At 39.6% G+C, this 23,775-nt stretch overlaps 1 protein-coding gene across 1 annotated transcript; it reads left to right on the top strand.

Annotated features, from left to right (window-relative positions):
* The first annotated feature begins 1,207 nt into the window (after positions 1-1,207).
* On the top strand, positions 1,208-22,073 carry PRDX6 (peroxiredoxin 6). Its single transcript, XM_051998937.1, has 5 exons — positions 1,208-1,414; positions 16,437-16,593; positions 18,468-18,614; positions 19,754-19,900; positions 20,973-22,073. The coding sequence occupies exons 1-5, from the start codon at positions 1,320-1,322 to the stop codon at positions 21,099-21,101; spliced, it is 675 nt and encodes a 224-aa protein (XP_051854897.1). The 5' UTR covers positions 1,208-1,319; the 3' UTR covers positions 21,102-22,073.
* Positions 22,074-23,775: the final 1,702 nt, after the last annotated feature.

Here is a 23,775-nt window from a genome sequence, read left to right as displayed (position 1 = left end):
GATTCTATGGCTTAGATTGTCTCAGAAATTTTGTCTTGGACCAAAAGATTGTTATCTGACAGCCAGGATTATTTATGGCACTCCCAAGGCTGGGTAGTTTTAGGGTTCTCGCTACATCCTCCCTAGGAGCTATACCACATTATTCTCTGTACAAAAATCTTCAATGACTGCCTTGCTTATGTTGGCAAATGGAAACTGAGCAAAAGAGCAACATTTCATACTACAAGATGTGGGATTTGGAATCAGAATCCTGAATGATTCCCCTCTACCCCAACATGATGGCAAAGTTCCAGTGATTCCTACTGGGCTGAGAAAAAAATTAAATCCATGTCAAATAGCAGATTCAGTACTTTTCAGTCTAATGAAAGGCAGGTTCCCGAATAATGAAAATACAAAGCAGTGCATTACAGCAGCCTCCCAAGAAGTACAAAATGACGCAGCAATTCAAAAGAGATCTCTGTGAGATGCCCATCTGAGTCACGCTGATCTACATTTCTGGAAACTTCATGCTGCCCTTGCTCCACGGGACTTGGGGAGGTGAGTTCTAATGCCTTCCCTTTCTAAAGAGCTCTTCAGCAGTCCTTTTCAGAATAACTGAAAACTTTGCGGGGATCTCTGGCTCGGGATGCAGCGCAGAAGCAAGCCGCGGGAGCCAGGTGACTGAACTAGAACGAGAGAGAACTTTAGATCCACTGCAAAGGCGGACAGTTTAGCTTCTGGGATGGATTTAAGATCTCAAGCACCCGGAAACTGCCTCTAGGGTGACAACCGCCACAAATCTAAATAATTATTCAGCAAAAACCAAGAATAATAAAAAAAAGGGTCTCCGCAGAATCCGGTAATTCGCCAAACTGCCAGTTTCCGGCAGAACAAGTGTAAAAGGAGGATGAGGTGGGGGAGGGGCAGAAAGCCATTTCCACAGCCGGGAGCCGAGAGACAGCCAGGTCCGCCCCGCTAATACCCCACCCCGCCCCTTCCTCCTGAGTGGCTCCGGCAAACACCGTAGGCTCCGCCCACCCCCGCCCAGTTTTCCCGGGCCGGCTCCTTGGCTCCGGCCCTTCTACAGCGCTCTTTTCTGCCTTCGGCTCCGCCCCTCACGTCACGCCCCACCCCCTTACCCGCCGCTTTTGCCGCGTGGTGTCAGCTCGTAAAGGCCCTGCCCCTTCTTTACGTCACGCCCCGCCCCGCTTCAGGCCCCGCCCTCGTTAGTTCCCCTTTTTCTGCAGCCCCGACAGCGGCTGCCCGGCACGAACTAGAGCCCACGTTGGCAGCGGCTCCTCCTTCTCCTCCACTTCGGCCTCCTCCTGATCCTCGCCGCCATGCCTGGAGGTATGCTGCTCGGGGACGAGGTCCCCAACTTCGAGGCGGACACCACCGTGGGGCGCATCCGTTTCCATGATTTTCTCGGAAACTCGTGAGTAAAGCTTTTGCCAGGCCCGGTGGAGCCCCCCCCCAGGGCCCTCCTGCTCTGACCTCATGGCATCGTGGGGACCCGGGGAGTTGCCCACGAGGACGGAGGGGTCATTGCCTAGGCTCCTGCCCAGCTCCGCTGACCACCCGCCCCCCCGTATCTCCTGCCCGTACTCTAGCTCCCCTAACCATCAGTGTCTTCAGCCTCCCGCCCCAGATTCCCTAACCACCCCCCTTCCCTCCTGCCCCAGCCCCGCTAACTGCAGACCCCCCCTTCCCTCCTGCCCCAGCCCCGCTAACTGCAGACCCCCCCTTACCTCCTGCCCCAGCCCCGCTAACTGCAGACCCCCCCTTACCTTCTGCCCCAGCCCCGCTAACTGCAGACCCCCCCTTACCTCCTGCCCCAGCCCCGCTAACTGCAGACCCCCCCTTCCCTCCTGCCCCAGCCCCGCTAACTGCAGACCCCCCCTTACCTCCTGCCCCAGCCCCGCTAACTGCAGACCCCCCCTTACCTTCTGCCCCAGCCCCGCTAACTGCAGACCCCCCCTTACCTTCTGCCCCAGCCCCGCTAACTGCAGACCCCCCCTTACCTTCTGCCCCAGCCCCGCTAACTGCAGACCCCCCTTCCCTCCTGCCTCAGCCCCGCTAACCACAGATCCCACCTTATCTCCTGCCCCTGCTCCCCTCACTATCCCCCTTCAGTCCTGCCTTAACCTACCTCCAGCTCTCCTAACCACCCCCTTTCCTTAACACCCTTACCTCCCCTTACCTGTCTCCTGCCCTGACACCCCCCCACAGTTTACTACTTGCCCCCTCTTCCTTACTTCCCTCCTGCTCCTTGCAGTTTGTTCCCTGCCTCAGCTTCCCATCCCCCCCTTTCTCTTAACTCCGTCCCACCTCTCCTACCTACCCAGTAGTCTCCCTAGAATCCCTGTCCCTCCCCCACCCCACCCCCAGCTTCTGCCAGATCTGTGCATTCCTGGGGGCCTGAGGTTTGAGGGGAAACGGGAGGAGATATCCTCTTCTCAAGCCGACTTATCCAAGATGCCTGAGGCCTTTTTGGCTGGGGAAGGGCATTGTTTTTTAAATACTTAAATTTGTGTATGGAAATTCTGGTTGATGGTTGAGGGGGATGTGCTCCTTGACTCGAGTTTTGATTTCTGCTCCCTGCTCTCTGGAATTTGTTCTCTGTGGGGTGGTGAGCTTGGCTGCCAGCCTTCCCGTATGTGATCCAATTCTGGGGTCACGTTATTGACCCTCAGGCTTAGTTTTCTTTCTTGAGTCTTTTCTCATCCAAATCAGGAAGGTTAGTAAAAGGTGAAATCACAGTGATCTAGTTTTTTCTTGCAAAATCTGGGCACAATGTAAGTTTAGAAATCTTTAACTGACAAGAAGCTGATGTAGGCCCTCTTTATCTAGATCTCCTCCATATCTATCTCCTTGCACTGATTATTAAAAAATGCCTTTGTCCAGGATGTGGTTTGTTAGCAACTTTGAGACAGTTAAAGAATACTCTATATTTAGATTGTATCCTTTACCCTTAACTGAACACAAGAAGATGCTGTTCTTGCCTTGGTCACTTTCTAAGACTTTCATTTTTTCCCTCAAGGGTAGGTGAGTTGTGTGGTCCTTAAAGCTTCTTGTCTAGAGCACCTAACTTTCTCAACTTACATTTTCATAGAGGTAGCCAGTTGGTGCCATGGATACAGTTCTGTACTTGGAATCTAGAAGATCTGAATTTTCCTTTGGTATGCTCCCTCCATCTTGCATTCTAATTTAAGTAAGACTGGTTCTCTCCTGATGGCACAGCTTCTCAGGAAAGCACCAGGTATACTTTTCACTAAAAGTGAAAAAGTTGGCTACTACTTGCTCCATATTTCAGCTTCCAGGTTCTACTACCATCACTCAATACGTTCTCTTTTTTTTTTTTTTTTTTGAGGTTCACTGAATCCTTATCTAACATCAAATCTAGAGTGTAGTAGTTCTTTATGGTCCAAGGACCTCCAGGATGCTTTCTTTCCTCAGTGAACACTCTTACTCCTCAACTTTTGCCATCTTCGATGGGAACTTCAACATATATATTATTTAGTTAAATAGGCTAACCTGCCAAGTCCTCTATTTCAAAACTTATTAAACTGTGTGTGGGTCACAACCCCACATGGAGTCACAAAATTAAGGTTTATTATCAGTAAATTTTGATTTCCATATCTATTTTATAGAACTGTACAACTAGGGTCATGTAAGAATTTTTCAGTTGAAAAGAAGTTGGATATATGTTCTACTGACTCAATTCTCCACTCCACTTTACCTATTTTATAGAACTGTACAGCTAGGGTCATGTAAGAATTTTTCAGTTGAAAAGAAGTTGGATATGTGTTCTACTGACTCAATTCTCCACTCCACTAGTCACACCTTTGATCATGCCTTCAACCTCAACTATTTCATATCTAGGGACATGATATATGAAATTGCATTATATTATTCTACCTCTTCTGTATTGCAATTTCATACCTTCATCTTAACTATTACTTCTAAACCTTCTCTGTTCAGTTCTTTTCAAACCCTAGCTACATCACTTTCTTTCCTTCTCCATCTTTGACCCCTTGAGTTAATTCAACTGTGTACTCCTCTTAGTCCTTTATCCCTCTTATATTTAATGATCTTGCCTTATCAAGCCTCAGCTTTGAAATGCCTTGAAATATACCCACCTTTGCAGGAGCAAAGAGCATTTGAAAAAAAAATCTTGTAACTATGCTAAGTGGGTCTATTACATTTTGGGTACATAATCAACTGGGTTCTTACTATAGCAAGATTAAAAAAAAAATCTTTTTTATACCTTTTACACTCATCCACTGACTATCTAAGCATAGAACCTTCTCTAAGCTTTTACATCCCAAATTATGTAGCACTTTCTCTACTTAGTGGTATCTCATTTGAAGAGCCCTTTGCTTTCTTCCACATCCCATCCATCCTATCTTTTCCAGCAAATTACCCTCTACTCTCCACCTAAATAACCTTCAATCTTGATCTGCGTCTTGGCTGTTTTCCCACTACTACAAATATCCCCGTATCTCTCCTACCCTTAGGAAATTCTCACTTCATGCAATCATCCCCATTAATATCTCTCCTTTTTATGGCTTAACTCCTTGAGAAGCCACATATATAGATGCATTTTCTTAAATTTTGCATTCTGAATTCCAACCTCATTCAATAAAAATACAGATTTACTGATGGTTACTTTAAATTGCCAGATCTAATGCCCTTTTAATCTTTTTGACCTCTACAGCTTTTGACCTTGTCAGTTACCCTCTTCGCCTTGGTATCCTTTTTTCCTCTAGATTTTTGTAATTTGTTCTCTACTAGTTCTCCTCCTATCTGTCTTGACTGTTCTCAGCCTCCAGCCTGGGATATCCTCTAAGGGCCCCTGTTCTACATTATTTGACTTGATGATTTCAGTTTCCATGATTTCAATCTCTTTTATATTATTTATATTTATACATATTTATTACTTGTCTAGCCCTAACCTTTTTCCTAATCTCCATCTCCAACTCATTCACATTGTAAATTCAACATATCCAAGATTGAGTTCATTGTTCTCCCCCCAAAATCCTCCTTTTCCTTCCTAATTTTGTCATCAGTTGTCCAGGATACCACCATCCTCCCTGTCATCCTGGACAATTGTGTGAGTCTGATGGTTTTTGTCTTTGCCCATTCTAATCACTTCCTCTGCTCAGCCTTCAAATTGATGTTCCTAAAAATACCAAATCTATCATTTTTACACACATACACATTTAACATGCCCCAGGATATTGATTCAGGATCAGATATAAAACCTTCTGCTTGGCTTTTAAATTCCTCTATACACACCTTACCTCTCCCTCCCCCCCAATCCAGTGACAACTTGCTATTCCTCAAACAATATCCTTATCTCCCAACTCCAGGAGTTTTTGCTAAGTGCTCCTGTCCCTTGGACCACTGACCTCATCTTTACCTTGGCTACCTTCAAGTCTCAGCTAAAGCCTGGCATTATACAAAAAGTGATTTCTACTCCTTAATCTTGGTGTCTTCCTTCTGCTCCTACTCCCCATTTTATTCTGTAAATATCTTGTTTCTTTGTGATTGTTGGCAGGTTTTCTCCCCCATTCAACTATGAGCTTGAGAGCTGGCCTTGTTTTTTGCTTTTTTATCCCCAACACATAGCACAATGCTTGGCACATAGTGGGCACTTATAGGTGCTAATTGACTGATTCCAAATCATGCCTCACACACTTAGCTGTCTGATTCTGCGCAGGATACTTTTTTGGTCCCATTTTCTTCATTGAAGATAACACCACCTACTTCATTCACAAGGTTGTGAAGATCAGAATGAGTTAAAATGTAAAGTACTATGTCTGAGGGAAATTCTCTTTGAAGAGGCAGGGTGGGATGGGACACCCAGCAGACCCCTTTCCTCTGAGGGGGGGAATCCTTTAACAGTTTATGTGATTAAGCAAGCCATTTCTTTTTTTCCTCTTCATTCTTTTTAAAAATTTTGAGTTCTTAAGTTCTCCCCAACTGAGAAGGCAAGCAATATGATGCCTGTTATCCATGTGAAGTCATGCAAAAATATATTTATTTTGTAGGTCAGTCACTTCTGTGGAATTTTTTTGCTCATCTGTAAAATGAGATGTTTGAATCAAATGACTTCTAGTATCTATCCCAGCTCTTAAGTCTAAGATGAGAAAGATTTCCTTCCACTACTTCATGAGTATTGCAGAGCCTACCTGCCCGTCAGGAAGTTGCTTGAACCTTAGTATGGCCTGGAAATCTAAACCATTCCAAACAAAGGAACTATCATCCCACTTTGTAGAAGTGCCCCTTATTCCAACATCCTCTTCCCGTTCTCTTTAGCCACCACCATATATTAGCTCTTCTACACTTGTTGCCTGATATGTGGAAATAGCCTTGTAATTTGTCTCCTGGCTTCCAGTCCTGAACTTCTCAGCTGCAAAGTCTTTGTAGGGCCTAAATTCTCTGCCCTGTCCAGTCTGCTGCTAAAAGGCTTCAGTGTTTGAAAATTCAGGAAAGGCTTTCCATGGGAGATGGCAATTGAGCTTTAAAGAATGATTCCGGTTTCTACAGATCCCAGTGAGGAGGGAGTATAGTCCAGGCATGGAGAGTTAGTGCCTTTTCATATTCCACAAATTGATCTCTTCCTTATTTGTTCCATCTATGTGCCTAACATTTAATGTTAATTGGATATTAATTAGTCTGGTGCACACCTAAATTCTTTTAGTCCAGTCTCTCCAGATGATACTATATTGACCTTAATGATTAACTTCAGTTAGTATTCATTTTATAGTGAAGCATAAATGTGGGCTGCCAGGGGATACTTATCAAGATAATTAATACATATCATGGAAACAATGTGGCATAGTCCAAAAGGCACCGGACATGGAATTGGAAATCCTGGATTCGAATTGTGACTGCTATTTATTCCTTTTATGAACTTTAGAGAAGTCTTTTCTCCTTTCTGGGCATCAGCTACAAAAGGAGGGAGTTATTAAATAAGATGATCCCAATTAAAGTCCTTCCCAGCTATAATACCATGAAATCACCTACCTGTGTCTACGTGTTTGAGGACACAGGGGAGTCTAGATGTAGGCAAATAGCAGGATGATTTGGAAAACTCCCAAGACAGCCTGAGAACATCTTATCCTTGCTCTGCTGTCCTCCCTTATATTTATTTGCCACACACCAGAGCTACTGATTAGGTTGAGTTCAAGGAATACAACAGTAAAAGGGGAGAAGGGAATGAATTTTGGTCCCACAAATGTCTAAATTTTGCTAGACTTGTCTGGCTAATAGGTACTTGAATGGAGACAGGAAAACAGGTCACCCTATCCTCTGCTCACTATACAACACTTCATGAATGAATAAAAAGAAAAAAAATGTGAAGTACTTGTTATGTGGGAAGCACTATGGGAGACCAATGACCAGCCTTTTCTTCCCTTGATAATCAGGACTCCTTGCAAGAATTCTTGCTAACTAGGTACAGGATCAAGCACTGAAGTCTTGCATTTGAAGTCAGGAAAAGCTAACTTTGAGTCATACCTTGTTCATTCTTGTTCAGTCTCAATTTTCCTATCTGAAAATAGAGGTAATAGCCACTTTATAGGATTGTTATAAAGATCAAATGAGATAATATGTAAGTGCTGAATGATTTAGTGAATAGAATGTTGAGCGTGGAGTCTGGAAGATATTTCCTGAGTTCAAAATATAGCATTGTCTGTCTGGGGCCAATCATTTAACCCTCTTTTTGTCTCAGTTTCCTCATCTGGAAAATGACCTGGAGAAAGAAACATTTTTAAAAATAAAAAACAAAAACCCCAGTATCTCTGCCAAGAAAACCCTCAATGGGGTTACAAAGAAATAGATCTGATTGAAATGACTCAGCAGCAAAACAAAAGATGTGATAATATATTTAAATTGATGTTGTAAAGAATTTTGCAAACTTAAAGCACACAATTTGTATGTATGTATTATTATTGCCTTCCGGAAGCCTGTAGTGTTAGAACTAGGAACTGGTATGAACTAGTGTGAGTTGTTTTAAAGGTAGACAAAATCTTGCTGCACACAGGAGAAAATAAGTGTTTAGCTTGGAATAATTTAATTCCCTTATTATAAGCTCTCATGCTTCAGCCTTTCACTTCTCACTACAGTCTATGTAAGCTTTAATCTTCCTTTAAAAGTCAGATGCCACCTCCCATGGAAAAGCTTTCCTAAAATTTCCTAGAAGTTACTGCTTTCTCCCTCTTAATTCTATGTATTGATCTCTTGTTCGGTTTATTCATCCCCTCCCTAGGTGCCTTGCATTTAATACTTGGATTTTAATTAGCCTGGCACACCACTCTGGTTCCTGTATTCCTGAATTCTTCAGTCCAGTCTCTACAGATAAGATGTTCTTGATCTTAATGATTAACTTTGGTCAACATTCATTTTATAGTGAGCATAATTGTGAGCTACCAGGGGATACTTATCAGAATAATACATATCATGAAGACAATGTGATGTCTACAAATCAATGGACCCTATGTCCCACTACTTGGATTGATATTTCAAGACAGCTGATTAGGAATTTTTATTAATTCCATAAATAGGTTACCTAACCAAGTGCTAGTATATGGGGCCTTGATAATTGCCAGAGAGAGACTAATGGTAGAAGTGTCAGGCTTTATAGCTAATGAACTGGATACCTTATATGGGTATGTCTTGGGTCACGTGTAGTAAGTCATGCTACCCTACTGCTGAACACATCAGGTGTACAATCTTTGGCATTAAGGGGTGGGGGAGTTCCTTAAAGCTTACTGGATATTGGAGTTTTGTGCTCAATCCCTTGGGTAAAATGCAAAGTAGATTTGATTTAAATAACTAGTTAATATGTTGAATGAAAACCCAAGAGAGAGAGTTTGAGTATAATTAGTGATTTATTAGGCTAGCTAATGATCAATATATTGTTGGTTAGTGATTTTTCTGGATAGCTAAAGACAAAACATGGAAAGTCTAAATGTTTTAAATACCTTTGTAAAAGAGGATTCTCTGATAGGAGAAATCAACCTTGATTGGTATACAATTAAAATGAGGTGAGCTAAAAATCTTCAGTTCCTGATTATTCATAAGACTCAGCTACCTTTAGTAATAAGGATTTTATTTAATTATTGGTTATTAATATAATGTAATAGGAAAAATAATTTCCCTCACTAAGAAGACACCAATATTCTACAGGGTGTATTCTTGTTCTGTTGTTTGTCTCCATAACATTGGGGAGGTGGTGCCATGATATGCAAGAGAATTGGATTTAAGTGAGGGAGAGCTATGCAAGGTCACCTGCCTCACTTTCCCCTCCAGAGCCATCTGGGCTCAATGGCCAAGAGAGATCAAGGTAACTGAAAGTGGCCCTGTGGTGTAATTTTACTATTTCACTGACTTGGAAATAAATAGTGTTAAAACAAGAATTTTTTTGTGGATTTTTATTTTCAGATAAATTTTGCAGCTGTACTTAAAAATAATTTTGTTTTATCAAGAGTCAGTTGTATCTGTCAATATAAAGTAATTATTAAATAAAAATTAAAATATATATATAGAAAAGAAAAAAAAAAAGAGTCAGTTGTAATGATTTCCAAATGAAAAGTTCTATAGGCATTTGGAAGTTATTTGGAAAACGCTCTCCTTTTATATCCAAATTAACTTTTTTGTTTCTAATGTTGATTAAAATCTATTTCATGCATATTTTTGTTGTTTCAAATTTTGCTTTTTTTTTTTTTAATAAAATGCAAACATCTATGTAGTTAGGTTTCTACAACATAGTTAAAATTGTTCCTGTTGAATGCTTATGCAGTATCATATAAACTCCAGTACCATAAAAGAATTTAAATGACTATTTTAGCTAGAAAAGGTAGGAAACTTAAAATAATTACCAGTTATAAAATAAACTCATGTTCCTGCTTCTTTGATTCCCAAATTTCAAGTAGCGGAAATTGGTATAAACATTCTTGTGATAGTCATATAATAATATCTACCACATGAACAGAAGCCACTGCTATTCACAAGAAAAACCTTTCGGGGAGCTCCATGACATTGGGCCTTATGATTGGGTGAAGAGACTGTTTATCCCTAAAAATAGTTGTAGGAGCAGTGTGTATCATTCCAAATATACTGCTCCACATAATGCTGCATTACTTCTATTTGAAAGGGCTTTTCCTCTATTACAATAGAATGCCTACATGGCATCCCCTCCTTTTCTCTGCCTCTGGATTTTTTCCCAGTTTCCTCCTCCTTCTACAAGCAGCCTTTCTTTCCCCCAACATTATCTCTAATAACAATGTAAACTGAATAAGCTATACTGTATAAATATTCTATAACAAGTGGAAACACTAACTATTGGCATTCTGTTTTCCCATTGGACTGAGAATTCCTGAAGAACTAGACTGCCTTTTACCTTTCTTTGTATACTCAGTGTCGGATGCAGGAACACATATAGGCTCTCAGTAAATTCCTATTGACTGACTGAAACTGCTGCTCCCCTTCTCTTATTCTTGGTTTTGATAGTAGAGAGGCTAGCATGGAATGTTTCAGAGGGTTACTGTGGAAAGTGATTTAAGCTTGTTGATTTTCTTCCTTCTTTGTTACATCCAGTGATTTTAAAGTTACCTTTCTGCAGATGGTTTGTGTTTGCTTAAAACTTTTTTTTTTGTAAAATGACAGTCGAATTGGGTATAATTCTGTTTGTAGAATTTTTTTTTTTTTTTTGCTTTATCCTATCATCCAAAGCATTTTTGTGGGAAATGTGTTTCAGCATATCTTATTTTCTGTAATGCTGATTATTAGTTGTGGTGGTAGAGACAGTAGCTTTTCTGTTGCTGGTCTGGAATGGAAAGACCTTTTTCTCCTTGTTCTTCCTTTTAAAAAAAAAGTTCAGTTGCTTATTTGAAAAGAAGGAAGAAATGCTGAAGTTATTGGAGAAAATAGCTTCATTGTTAAACTAGGTTAGAATGTCTTGGGGGAGGGGGAAAGGAGCCTGTCCACTAGGGTGGAAAAGAGCCAGTGACTGGGTGAAATTGTGTAACAATTTAAAAACAGTTCCTTAATGTGATTCAGCAAAATATTCTCTATCCTATCACCCAGTTTTAAGAGCAGCCATTCTTCCATCAGTTCAGGGTAGGTTTAACTGAATTTAACTGAGCTTAACAGGAGGCCTTACCTCTGAAGATTCCCAAGTTTTCTGGGGCCTGCTCCTAGTTTCTTTGTCCTTACAAGGCCCCATCCTGGTCCTAACAGACAACTTTTCCCCTTGTTCTCTTAATGAGTTGCTATGTTGAAAATGATTTTTTTCTTTGCATTTAAAAAAATATATTATCTGCTAATACCTTTTCTCCTTGATAACTTGGCAGCATTTGATATGATCACTCTCTTAAGTTCTTCTTTCTTGGTTCTCCTTTTGTGTCTGGCTGCTGCTTTTTCTTTTGCTGGTTCCTCATTCAGGTCCTTTCTACCATCTGCATTTGTGCTCCCAAGTTTCTGGCTTGCACTCTATTCTGTCCCAGTAATTTCATCATCTCCTATAGGTTCAGTGATAATGACTCCCTGCCTCTTCAACTCCAGTCCAATATCAACTGCTTATTGGATCTTTCCAAAGGCATGCCCCTTAGGAATTTCAATAGGTTTAAAAAAAAATACTCCCCACATCCACCCTTTTTATCTTGCCTATTTCAGAAGAGTACCACCATCCTTCCAATCACCTCTGTATAATCTCAAGAGTTATAGCAATATCTATTAGAACTGGAAGAATTAGAACTGTATAGGCCAGAAGTCCAAATCCCTAGTTTTATAAAACCAAGACCCACAGAAGTCCAGTGGCTTAAATCACAGTAGATCGGTAGGAATAGGAAGAAATTGAAACCAGGCCAGCTTGAGTCCAGATCCTGTGTTTCATAGCTCCTCTTTCCATCTGTTGCCAAGGTTTTCTCAATTCTTTGTGGTATCTGTGTCACTTCCATTCCTTTCTCTGAACTCAGGGCTGACAATCTACCTAGTTCACATCCTTCTTACTTAATTTCTGTTAACAAAGTAGTTTCCTTGGCTCTGGTTTCTCCCTCTCTACCATCATCAATAAATCTAAGAGAGATAGTCCTAGCTATATGACCCTGGGTAAGTCACTTAACCCTAAGTGCCTCACAAAAAAAAAAAAAGTCCTAAAAACTAAGTGACTATCTACAGTTCTTTTCTTTTTTTTAATACTATTTTATTTTTCCAAATACGTGAAAAAATAGTTCCATATTTTTCCCTTTCTGCACTCCTCCCCAAGACAGCAAGCAATCCCATATAGGTTAAATCTGTGTAATTCTTCCAAACGTATTTCCATTTTTGTCATGTTGGCACAAGAAAAATCAGATACAAATCTTTTCTTTAAAATGTTTTTACAAAGAGCTAAAAAGAAAATAATTTATTAAAGTAATTGTAAAAATCTTTTTTAAACAAATTCACAAACCCCTGCTGTATAATAAAATACCAACTCCATTGTTGAACATTTTAAGCTTTTGGCAGCCCTCACATCTGACAATATCAAAGGCCTTGATCAAATCTACAAAAATTGTTTACAGACCTCTGTTCTGCTCCTGGCATTTCTCCTGGAGTTGATGAGGAGTAAACACCATATCAACTGATTCTTCAGCTCCTTCTGAAGCCACATTGGCTCTCAGGTAGATGACCTTTTTCCAGCTTATAGCGTAAGCCTATTAAGGAGGACTCTGGCAAGAAACTTGACAGCAATGACTAAAGAGAGAGACCCTTTGTGATTGTCACAGGACAATCTATTCCCTTTACCTTTAGAAAGATGGACAATGGAGGCATCCTTAAACTCCTGGGATGTAACCTCTTGCCATGTAATGTGGAAAATTTCAGTTGCCTTTTGTATGAGCAATGGACTTCCTTATAAATCTCAGCTGGAATAGAATCAGCATCCAGTATAAGGACTGATTGATTTAAATTTGAAGTAAATGGTTAATTATCTTCAGCATTGATTGATGATGGTCTGTTGAGAACACTATGAAAATGTTCAGGCCATCTCTCCAGGACCATGTTCTTAATCAGTGTGACACCATCAGCACTGAGTAGTTGAGATGAACACTGAGGTCCTTTCTAGAACTAAACTGCCCAGCATTCCAACTCTATTGTAAAGAGTACAACTCTATTGCAGAGAGTACAACTCTTTTGGGCTGGGCACATTGTTCAAATGCCAAAAAGACCATTTTATGAGGGACTTTAATATTGTCAGTTGTGAAGGCTTATGAAAAGTTATGTTAAAATTTGGTTGGAGATGTTCATCAACAAAGTATGTCTATTTCATGATACCATGCTTGTCCGGGTTCTGGACAATGGACAGTGCTCTCGTGCTTTCTCAGTCACCAGTGGAGTGATAAACATGGAATCAAGGCCAGCTATCATAAAATGGTAAATTTCTCAGCCAAAACTAAAGTGGAGGATGCGTTGCTACATTATTTTTGTTTGCAGATGATTGTGCATTCAATGCAGCCTTTAAAACTGAGTTGATTCGGTGTCACATGTACTAATTTTGGCCTAACAATTAACATCAAGAAAACTCTCAAGTCTTCCCATCAGTCAACACCTCACCATCTATATATGGAACCATAAGTTACAGCAAATGGTGAAGTTTTGAATGCTGTAGATAAGTTCATTTACCTTGGCAGTACAGTATACTTTCCAAGACATGGGTAAGGAGACTGACACACGCATTGTTGGGAAGGTTTCAAAGTAAAATGTAGAAGAGAAAAAGGTATTAGACTGACCAAACTGAAGGTCTATAGAACTGTTGTTGACTTCATTGTAGAATGCCTGTGAATCCTGGACAGAGTACCTGTACCATGACAGAAAACTGAATGTCTTCCTTTTGAATTGCCTCCTTTGTACCTTCAACTTTATATATAGTTTGCATTTAAATAGTTATTTACAAATCATTTCCCCCATTGATACATGAATGTTTTAAGGACTGAGACTATTTTTGTTTTGTTTTTTTATACCAGCTTGGCTAGTGTTAAGTGCTTTTGAGAGGATTGTTGATTGACTCTGTGTATAGAAAATAAATAGGGTGCTTGAGGGAGGCTGGAAAAGAGGGTTTTTTTACCCATCTGAGGGGTTGAGGAAAGGCTTCTTGTATAATAAGAAATGGCACAGAAACTGATATTGGAAGAAAACAAAACTCTTAAAAGAGGTAGAAGTGAATTAGTGTGGACCAGGCATGTGGGATAACATATTCAAAAGTCCAGAGATGGGAGACTGTGGAATGAGGGCATTAAGAAGTTCATTTTATTTTATCTGGACTGTAGAATGTGTAAACAAGAGTAATATAAAGGTGGTTTGGTGGCAGGTTGGGAGAGGCTGTAAAAGTTGAACAAGGAGCTTATATTTGAACAAACACTAGAGAGAATAGAGGAATAAAGGGTCAGACCTGCATTGAAATCACTTTGGCTACTGTGTGGACAAATGTAACCAAGAGAATTTATTAAACTTATTACAGTAGGTAGTAAGAAGGCCAGAATGAGGAGGGTGGCCATGTGAATAGAGAGAAGGGGGAATGAATGTGAAAATGTTGTGGAGATAGAAATTATAAGGTTGGCAGCTGGCTGGTTATGTGGAATGAAGGAAAGAAAGTTAGGAACCTGTAAAAGGAGAGGAAGCATAATAGTACCTACAGAATTGGAGATGTTTGGAAGCAGGATGGGTTGGGGTTAAAGTTTTAAACATAGTTTAATTGGCCTTTGGGACATACACATCAGGAGATGTTTAACTGGTACTCAGGAGAGGCACTAGTTCTGTGATTCTTTTACATAAATAGATGGTAATCCAAACTATAGGAATGGGTAAAATCATTGAGTAAGAATGTAGAGAGAAAAAGGCTCTGGGCAGAACCTGGGGATAAATTGTTGTGGATGACTGGAATGATGAACCAGCAAAGTAGGGATAAAGGAAAGATATGTAGAGTTGGGATATAAGTCTTAGACATCTACTAGTTGGGACCTCCTTCCTGTTTTATCTTTCAAGGTTATGTAACTTTTTTTTCCATGTGTGCAACAGAACATTGTCACTAAGTAGGGCATTAAGAATTGGGTTTTAAGAGTTTGCTTTTTAATTGCGTTTGTTTACTGCATTCCTAGGGAGGGAGAATAGTTATACAAATATTGATGTTCTCCTTAACCTGAACTGCACTACTCAGGCAGTTAACCTAGCTATTGAAACCCTAAGCATTAATGAAAACAGAAAGATTTTTTTTCTCTTGTGTAATCCCTATCTGGTGAGAAAGAAAAGCAAGAAAATACAAACTGAAACTACCGGTTTTTATGTCTCATGTCAAGAGGTAATATTGCTACTATTGGTTTTTTGAATAAGATAAAGTGTGAGATTTATATGAGGCATTAAAAATTTGACGTTTTAGATGGACCATAATGCTAAAGTATCTGCATTGCTTTGTATATGAACAAACTTATACAAAACATCTGGTCTGTTTGTGACCAGCCATGTAAGAATTTGAGTTAAGGCACATTGGGACATCTCATTTGTATCTGAAAATCTTCTTCTTCTGTGACAGTGTATGGTGTATGGTCTAAAAAGGTAAAAAAAAAAACTATGAAAAGGAAGGATTGGAGCTGTATGCTCATATTTGGCAATGACTCTCTATGCTAACTTAGCATCTTCCTTAGAAAGCAGCTAGCTAAGAATTACTCTGAAGGGAGAAACTTTCTTAAGTAAAGATCCTTGTACACATAATTCAGTCTTATTACTATAATTGTTATAAAGGACCCATTAAGGTTACCTAATCTTAGGATTTAGAGATAGACAGGACGCTTTTAGAAATCATCTAATGATTCACCTCCTGTGAAGCCAGTAAGTAGTTCCAATATCATTGTTGTTTCTTAGTTGTGTCCAATTCTGTGACCCCTTGTGGGATTTCCTTGGCAAAGATATCGGCATGGTTTGCCGTTTCCTTCTTCAGCTCATTTTACAGATGGCAAACTGAGGCAAAAGGATGAAGGGATTTGCCCAGGGTCACACAGCTAGAACATGTCTGAGGCTGGATAAGTTTTCCTGCCTTCAGGCCAAACATTATCCACTGCTCAGTTGAAGTATTATCTTCATTTTTTTGATGAGGAAATAGAGATTTAAGAAGTTTTAAATGATTTGTGTTTCAGAAGCAGGATTTGGACTCAGGGCTCCAGGTTACCAGGTCCATTCTTCCTATTGCATAACTGCTGCCTCCTGGATTTCCCCTCTTGGTCAAGACAAGTAGAAAAGCTTAAACTTAATATAATGGAAGAAAAGCTCTACAGCAAAATAGTTGAAGTTTCTTGATGAGCATCCAAATAGCATTAACCTCATACTTTGGATTAGGAAGTAAACATGCAAACCTTTGAAACCTGGAATTTTCATCCCATCTTGGATTCAGTTTCCTCAGATACTGTGTTTGTTTATTCCAGATGGGGCATTCTCTTCTCCCACCCTCGAGATTTTACTCCAGTGTGCACAACAGAGCTGGGCCGTGCTGTAAAGCTGGCCCCAGAATTTGCCAAGAGAAATGTTAAGATGATCGCTCTTTCTATTGACTCTGTCCAAGACCATCTAGCCTGGAGTAAGGTACGGTACCATGAGTTTGGGCTTAAATATCACATTGATTGGATGTGCCTTGTGGTTTCCTGATTTCAGAACTGATAAACCCATAAGGAAACCTCAAAGATTCTGATCTTTTGTACTATCTTTACAAGGTTTACCAGTGATAACCAGAGTTAAATGAAGTAGAACTTCAGAGAACTATTTAAATACCTACATAGAGAATTTTTAAAGGCAAATTGAACATTGATGACATTTAAAATGTGGTACTTATTTATTACAGTAGGCTTAAAGAGGAATTTCCTTAGAAATACTTTAGTCTCAAGTAAATTCAATAAAGGTAAACTGAGGTACATACTCTGAACAAAATCAGTTTATTAATATTGACTTGTATAACTGTCCACAGTAAGGCCAGTGACCCCAGTGAGACTTGGAGGACTCTCTTTATTGACACATGAGATGGGGGTTCGGTTCTTGGTAATTCTAGAACATTACAATTGGCTCTGCTAAGAAAAGTAAGCTGGCATTTAGTTGAGGCTAATCATATCCCTCTCTGACAAGTAAGGAATTGATTGTTTTCATGGAGAGCCATCTGTCTCTCTAAGAGCCTCTGAAGTGTGTTGACAGTACGGTGGGATGGGGAAGAGGAATGATGGTCAGACTTTTAGGAAAGTCAATATGACAGCTGAGTGAAGAGCCAAGATTTATTATGGTCCCTAAGGTAAGATGTGCTTTCTTTGCAACCACTGGTCAAAGTGGTACTGTTCTCAACTGAAATGACACAATAAGTAGCTTGCCCATCCATGGTTACAGTTTCTGAAGCTAGCATATGGCCCACTTCTCCTGACTTTTCAAGCACAGAAATGTTGTTCTCTATGCCATAGTATCTTGTGCAAAGTAAATAGGATTAGTGTGTAAGTAAAGTGTAAAGTACTATGAGAATTCAGGGGAAGGGAAGGATCTGGGAGCGATTTAAGGACTCCAGAGTCTCAAAGTCGAGATGAGGAAGAGTCCGGAAAACATTTCCATTCTAGAGAATAGGTCAGATAACACTAAACGCTGAGTAGGAGGGCCAACAATTCTGGAAAGCCATTTGTAAGCACCCATTATTTCCTAGGCACTGAGGATTACAAAGACAAAAGGAAGTCTGGTGAACCTTCATGGTTCCAGCATAATTTTAAAGAAGATAGGAAGGCACTAAAGTCTTGGGGAATTAGTTATGCTTTAAAAAAATTGAAAAAAGCAGGGATTACCCTGTCCCTGCCCTTTGACCCAACATTAGGTATATTCCCCAAGGTCAAAGATAAGAGAGATCCATAGAAAAACAAGATATTCTTAGCACATTTTGTGGGGTTAGTCAGCAGGCACTTAGTAAGTACCTTCTATGTTATGTGCCATCAAAGGACTGGAAATAAGTAGATGATGAAACATTGGATTTTATAAATGTAGCTTTACCATACCATACTATAACATAAGAAATGAAAAATATGAAGAATTAAAATAAAAAAAACACAAAAAGACTTCTATAAACTAGTACAACATTGTAGGTGAGGTCCTAGGTATGTGCCATTAGAAGCAGTTTGTGCATCCATCAGTTTTTGATTTAACTTAATTCCTTGTCACAAAAGAAGGCTTTATAGTTAGGAATAAATGGTCTTTCTGGGCGAAATTTGGAAATGAAAGTGATGAGCAAAGTAGCAACAATCCAGAAAGAAAGATTAAGGTAGAAATTGGACCTGCTTAACTGGTGACCAGGGTTAGAGTTGTTCCTGTACCCACCCTTTAGGGGTCTTGTTTCTTGATTCAAGTAAAAAAGTCACTTTACCTTGTTAAAAAGGGTTTAATTCTTTAGATAATCCAAAGGACATGGCTGATTTACATTCCCGTTTTCCCTCCTTCAGGATATCAACGCGTACAATGGAGACGAGCCCAAGGAGACGCTGCCTTTCCCCATCATTGACGATCACAAACGGGACCTCGCCATCATGCTGGGCATGTTAGACCCAGATGAACGGGATTCGCAGGGCATGCCTGTGACAGCTCGTGTGGTGAGCTTCCTGTCCCACCCTCGTGTTCACAAGCATTCCTCTATGGGGCTGTCTTCCTGCCTTCTTTCACTTTGATTTTTCAGGGTAATAGTATTTTTAACAGCATCAAATAAAAAGCTTCAGAGATCAGTTATCCATCTTCTCTTTCAATTTTTGTACTCCTATTAATCTGAATACTTGGGTGTCAGTGGAGAGGGCCTGTGGTAGGAATTCTCACTCAACATACTTTTAATCTAGGAATACAAAGACAAAAATGAAAAAGTTCCTTCCCTTGAGGAGCTAGTATTCCTGTGGAATAAAACATGTAAATTGGTTAGTCAATGTGTATTTATTAAGAGTGAGTAGATAAAGAAAAAGGCAACTGGTGTCACAATAAATATAATGCCCAAGTCAGGAAGATCCAAATTTGAATCCCAGTCCCCTTTTCTGAATCTGTCAAATAAGAGATGAGACTCAGTGGCTTCCAAGGTCCCTTTGAGCTCTAAATCTGTTTTTAACTATACATGATTTTCAGGAAAGTATGCTGCCACACAGTAAGAGAACTTATCCACAGCATTTAAAATTTCACTATTTGCTGTTAACTGATGATTCCATATGTGGATGGTGTAGTGCTAGCTGTTGGAGCACCTGAGTTTTCTTGATGTTAATTGTTTGGATAAAATTATCACAAACAGCAGAGAATCAATTCATACTTTGTTGCATCTCAGCTTCAGAGGGTACATTGAGTGCACAATCATCTGCAAACAAAAACTCATTCCAACACTGCGTCCACTTTAGTTCTGGCTTGTAGCCTTTTCAAGCTGAAGAAGGAAGGGAATACCTAACCAACTAGGGAGAATCAGGAAGGATATCCCATCTACTCAAAATGAGATTACCTGTGGTCTGGGCAGGTCTATGCAGTTATATACCTTTTTTTTTTTTTTTGGCTGAGGCAATTGGGGTTAAGTGACTTGCCCAGGGTCACACAACTAGGAAGTGTTAAGGGTCTGAGGTTGCATTTGAACTCAAGTCTTCCTAACTTCAAGGCTGGTGCTCTATCTACTGCACCACCTAACTGCCCCTATACACCTATATAATAATGTATAAATTATATATCCTAAACAAAAGAAGTATACTTTACACTTTTCTGTGTTTTGCAGGTCTTTTTTTTTGGCCCTGATAAGAAGTTAAAGCTGTCCATCCTCTACCCAGCAACTACTGGAAGGAACTTTGACGAGATTCTCCGGGTGATTGATTCCCTTCAATTGACAGCATACAAGAAGGTTGCTACTCCTGTGGACTGGAAAGTAAGGCTTATGAACTCCCTCAGTACCTCCCTATCCAAATGGAATAAGACCTAAAATAAATCAAAATGCCTGAAAGAGGAGAATCTAATGTGTAGTAATAAATAGAGAGCAGGCTTTAGTGTCAGTAAGACTGTGTTCAAGGCCCTCTTCTGTCCTATATTAACTCTGATCCCCTGGACAAACCCCTTGAAAAGTCCAGTGGGCTTGAAAACCAGTTGGTGGGGAGTTTTTTTTGCCTGGGAGTTCCCTACTCAGAATAAAGAGGGAGAGAGAGGCCATTTTATCTATATTTTTTATATTAATATAAATATGTATATTCCTTAACTCTGATTCCAGACTTTTTATATCCAGGGTCAATCTTTTCCAGCAATACATTTCCCATTGTTAAACATTCCCATCATATAAATGGAATTTGGGTAATTGACTATGATTGTCTTTTACATTAGGAAAAAGTATGTATTTATACAAATTTATACAAATACTGTTGGACTACATCACTTTACTGTTAAAAGGGAATGGGACATACACACTCAGGAGGCCAGGCAATTTGTCCAAGATCCTGGGGGTCTAATCACCAGAGGCAGGATTGGGAACCTACTTAGCCTTGATCTGTGTAGTGAGTCCAAAAATTGGAAGATCTGATTCTTTAATTTTTCTATGTGTTCTTGGAAAAATTATTTTTACGATCTCAAACGTGTTAAAATTTACTCTTATGTGCTTTAGAAGTTCAGATAAGGCACCATACTTATAACAAAAGTTTCCCTTTGAAGAAAATCATAATTTACATCAACAAAGTAAGGATGATGAGACAAAATAATTTTTCCTTTGACCCATTTTAAAGTCCTTAGGGAATGTTGGAGAGGTATTAAAGGCTTGATAGATCCTTATACACTGCCTTGGTGTGTAGGTGCTGTGCTTCAGACTAGGGATACAAGAGCATGTAGTAATGTTTTGATTTTATGTAAGGAGCTTATATTTTGCTGCAGTCTTTCACTACAAAATTTAATAAATTACTGACAAATTTGACAGGGAATCACGTAGGTATCACAGTATTAAAACTTATTTTTTCCAGAATGGAGAAAGTGTCATGGTTATTCCATCTGTTTCTGAAGAGGAGGCTAAGGAGCTGTTTCCTCAGGGCGTCTTCACCAAAGAGCTTCCTTCAGGCAAGAAATACCTACGGTATACCCCTCAGCCATAGGTTACCTCCAGCACCGTGATGCTGGGGCTGGCTGGGGCTCCCTTGAAGATCTCCACCAGAAGGAATACCAGCCTGCCAATCATGTCTTCCTACAGCAATTGATTTAAACATCTTGGGGTGATGAGAGTCAAGAGTCTTTGCACTGCTCTACTAATAATGGCTTGTTAAATGAAAATGGCACTAGTCACCCGTGATTCCTCTCCTTGTGCCTTTACCAGCATTTCATTTGGGTCATTGAACTCCCGTGGGGTTCTGCTGGCTATCTCTGGGACAGCACTGTTTGGGACTTAAATCCTTGTGAGATCTGTTGCAATCTCTGTCATCAGCCAACCAGTATTGTTGGCATTTGAGAAAGGGCTACTTGGAAGCATCCCCAGAGTAGCACTTCTTTAACTGGCCTAATAGACAAATCATTTCTTTTTCTAATTATTCACTTAAGGGAGGAGACAATTTAGAACATCTAGTTTTGAGCCTCACAGAACTCCCTAATTTTATGACCAACAACTTAAATAATTTAGGTGTTTCAAATTAGTGGGGGGGGGGGGTTCCCCCTCAGATGTTGAGTGTTCCACCTACAGTTAGGAAAAATGTGAAGATTTTTATTCTTTCCAGCAGATTACAGGGAATTAGAATACAACCGTAAAATATTTTGTTAGATTAGGCAAAAGAAAGAACTTTCTAATTATGTTTACAGGATGTGGTTGAGACTACAGAGAAGCTGTACAATGCCTGTTAGTGATATATAGAATGGTGAAGGGCCATAATTATCGGTGCCTTTTTAAACAAGTCATGATCTGGACATGGAAAACTGCTCTTGAATGTTCATAATAAGATGAAAGCATGCATACTAGAGTGAAAGGAAGGGATAAAGATACTATTTCTTTTACTTCAAAATGTTTCTGCCGTGGAATAGTTTTCTGTTTAATGAATTTTGCCTTTAGGGGAGCCACAAATAAAAGCTTTTTAAAACTAGGTCATGTAAGTCTCTTCATTTGAACATGTATGTCACTTTTAACATCTGATGTTGATCTTCAACTGGAGTATTTCAATTTATTACTGATACTGTATAAACTCAACAATTTCTGTGGGGGGGGGGGAGCTTTGTTGCCAATATTCCATGTACATTTAACAGAAGTGTTTAGATGAGCAATCAAAAATGATCATCTTCAGGGGCAGCTAGGTAGTGTAGTGAATAGAACACCAGCCCTGAAGTCAGGAGGACTTGAGTCAAATCCGACCTCAGACACTGAACGCTTCCTGTGTGACCCTGGGCAAGTCACTTAACTCCAATAGCCTCAGCAAGCAAAAAAATAATCATTTTCAGTTCTATGTCCTCTTGGATTTTAACAATGTGCATGCAGGCTCTAAATTAAAAACAGACAGGCAAGCAACCTCTAGTTGGGGATATTTGGGGTTAGGAAAAGTATTTATGGTACAGCATGATTAATAATGATAATTTTACTTGCTCTTTGCAACAGACTTATGAGCCAAGTCAACTATTTGCTATTGCCTTTGTAAAACCAAGGCCACTTGCCCCATGTCAGGACTTGACTAAATCTTAGGACCATCCTACTGAATCATAAATCATTTCTTAAATTGTAATCATTTTTTCTGCCACTTCAGAAAAAATGTTTTAGAAAATTTGATCGATTTGGGTGCATGAAAAACCTCTTTAATTGGCTATGTATGGGCATGGAAAATAACATTGCTTTAAAAATGAATTTAATAAAATTCATGTCAGTGGCATTAACAATCATAATTAAGTTTCATTCTTCATTTTAAAGAGTAAAGATGCTGGTTGTCTCCAGTCCCACCCATATAAAAGTTATATCAAAATGAGAAATATGAATAAATATATATCAGTCCTTTTTGTTTAAAAAGAACAACATTAAAATGGAGATACATAGTTTTTAAAAAGCAAGGAAAAATAAAAAGATAAAATGATTGATGGTTGCCTTCAAGAGGCATAATAAAGCCCTGTTAGAGACATTATGTCTGAAGCCTACAATCAGGGAGAAAGTTAATTCTTAATGATTTCATACCTTGACAGAGCCTTTCAGGAAGCATAGTATTCCTTCGAATAGAGCTATCTTGTGATAACTTGTCCCATGAGGGCATCCCAAGTGCTGTAAGTTCATGAATACATCACCCAAAATTAGAAACCCAGAGAGCAAAGTTAACCTGGAGATGATAAAATGCACATGGGATGAACTAGCACACCAGAGACCAGTTCCCCTATCCCCAGGTTAGTAAACCTTAGGAGTCATCAGTAATTGTCTCCTCGGTGTTTGGACCTTAAAAGTAAATAGAGGTACTGGTTGCCATATATCTTTTTTTCTTAGAAGGAACAATGATTCTTGAGTGTTCTTAGACTATTAGCCACTTACATAAATGTGCTAAAATGGAAAAACCACTTGCTGCATTTGAAATAGACCGCCTGTGTTCAAATCCTAGTTAAGGTATTTCCTAGTTGTGTGACTTTGCACCTCAGTCTCAAATTGGGCATTTATAAAGCATCTTTTATTTGCCTGACACTGCTAAGTGCTAGAAATACAAGGTATAAAACAAAAAAGCAAGCTAGTCCTTGCTTTCAAGGAATTTTCAGTCTAATGTGGGAGGTAATGTACAAGCAAAACATATACATATCTTATAAGAAGCAGCATATTTGCCTTAA

Source organism: Antechinus flavipes, chromosome 4, assembly GCF_016432865.1.
Source record: "Antechinus flavipes isolate AdamAnt ecotype Samford, QLD, Australia chromosome 4, AdamAnt_v2, whole genome shotgun sequence".
In the NCBI taxonomy this organism is placed as follows: domain Eukaryota; kingdom Metazoa; phylum Chordata; class Mammalia; order Dasyuromorphia; family Dasyuridae; genus Antechinus; species Antechinus flavipes.
This window is presented reverse-complemented; position numbering and strand designations above follow the sequence as displayed.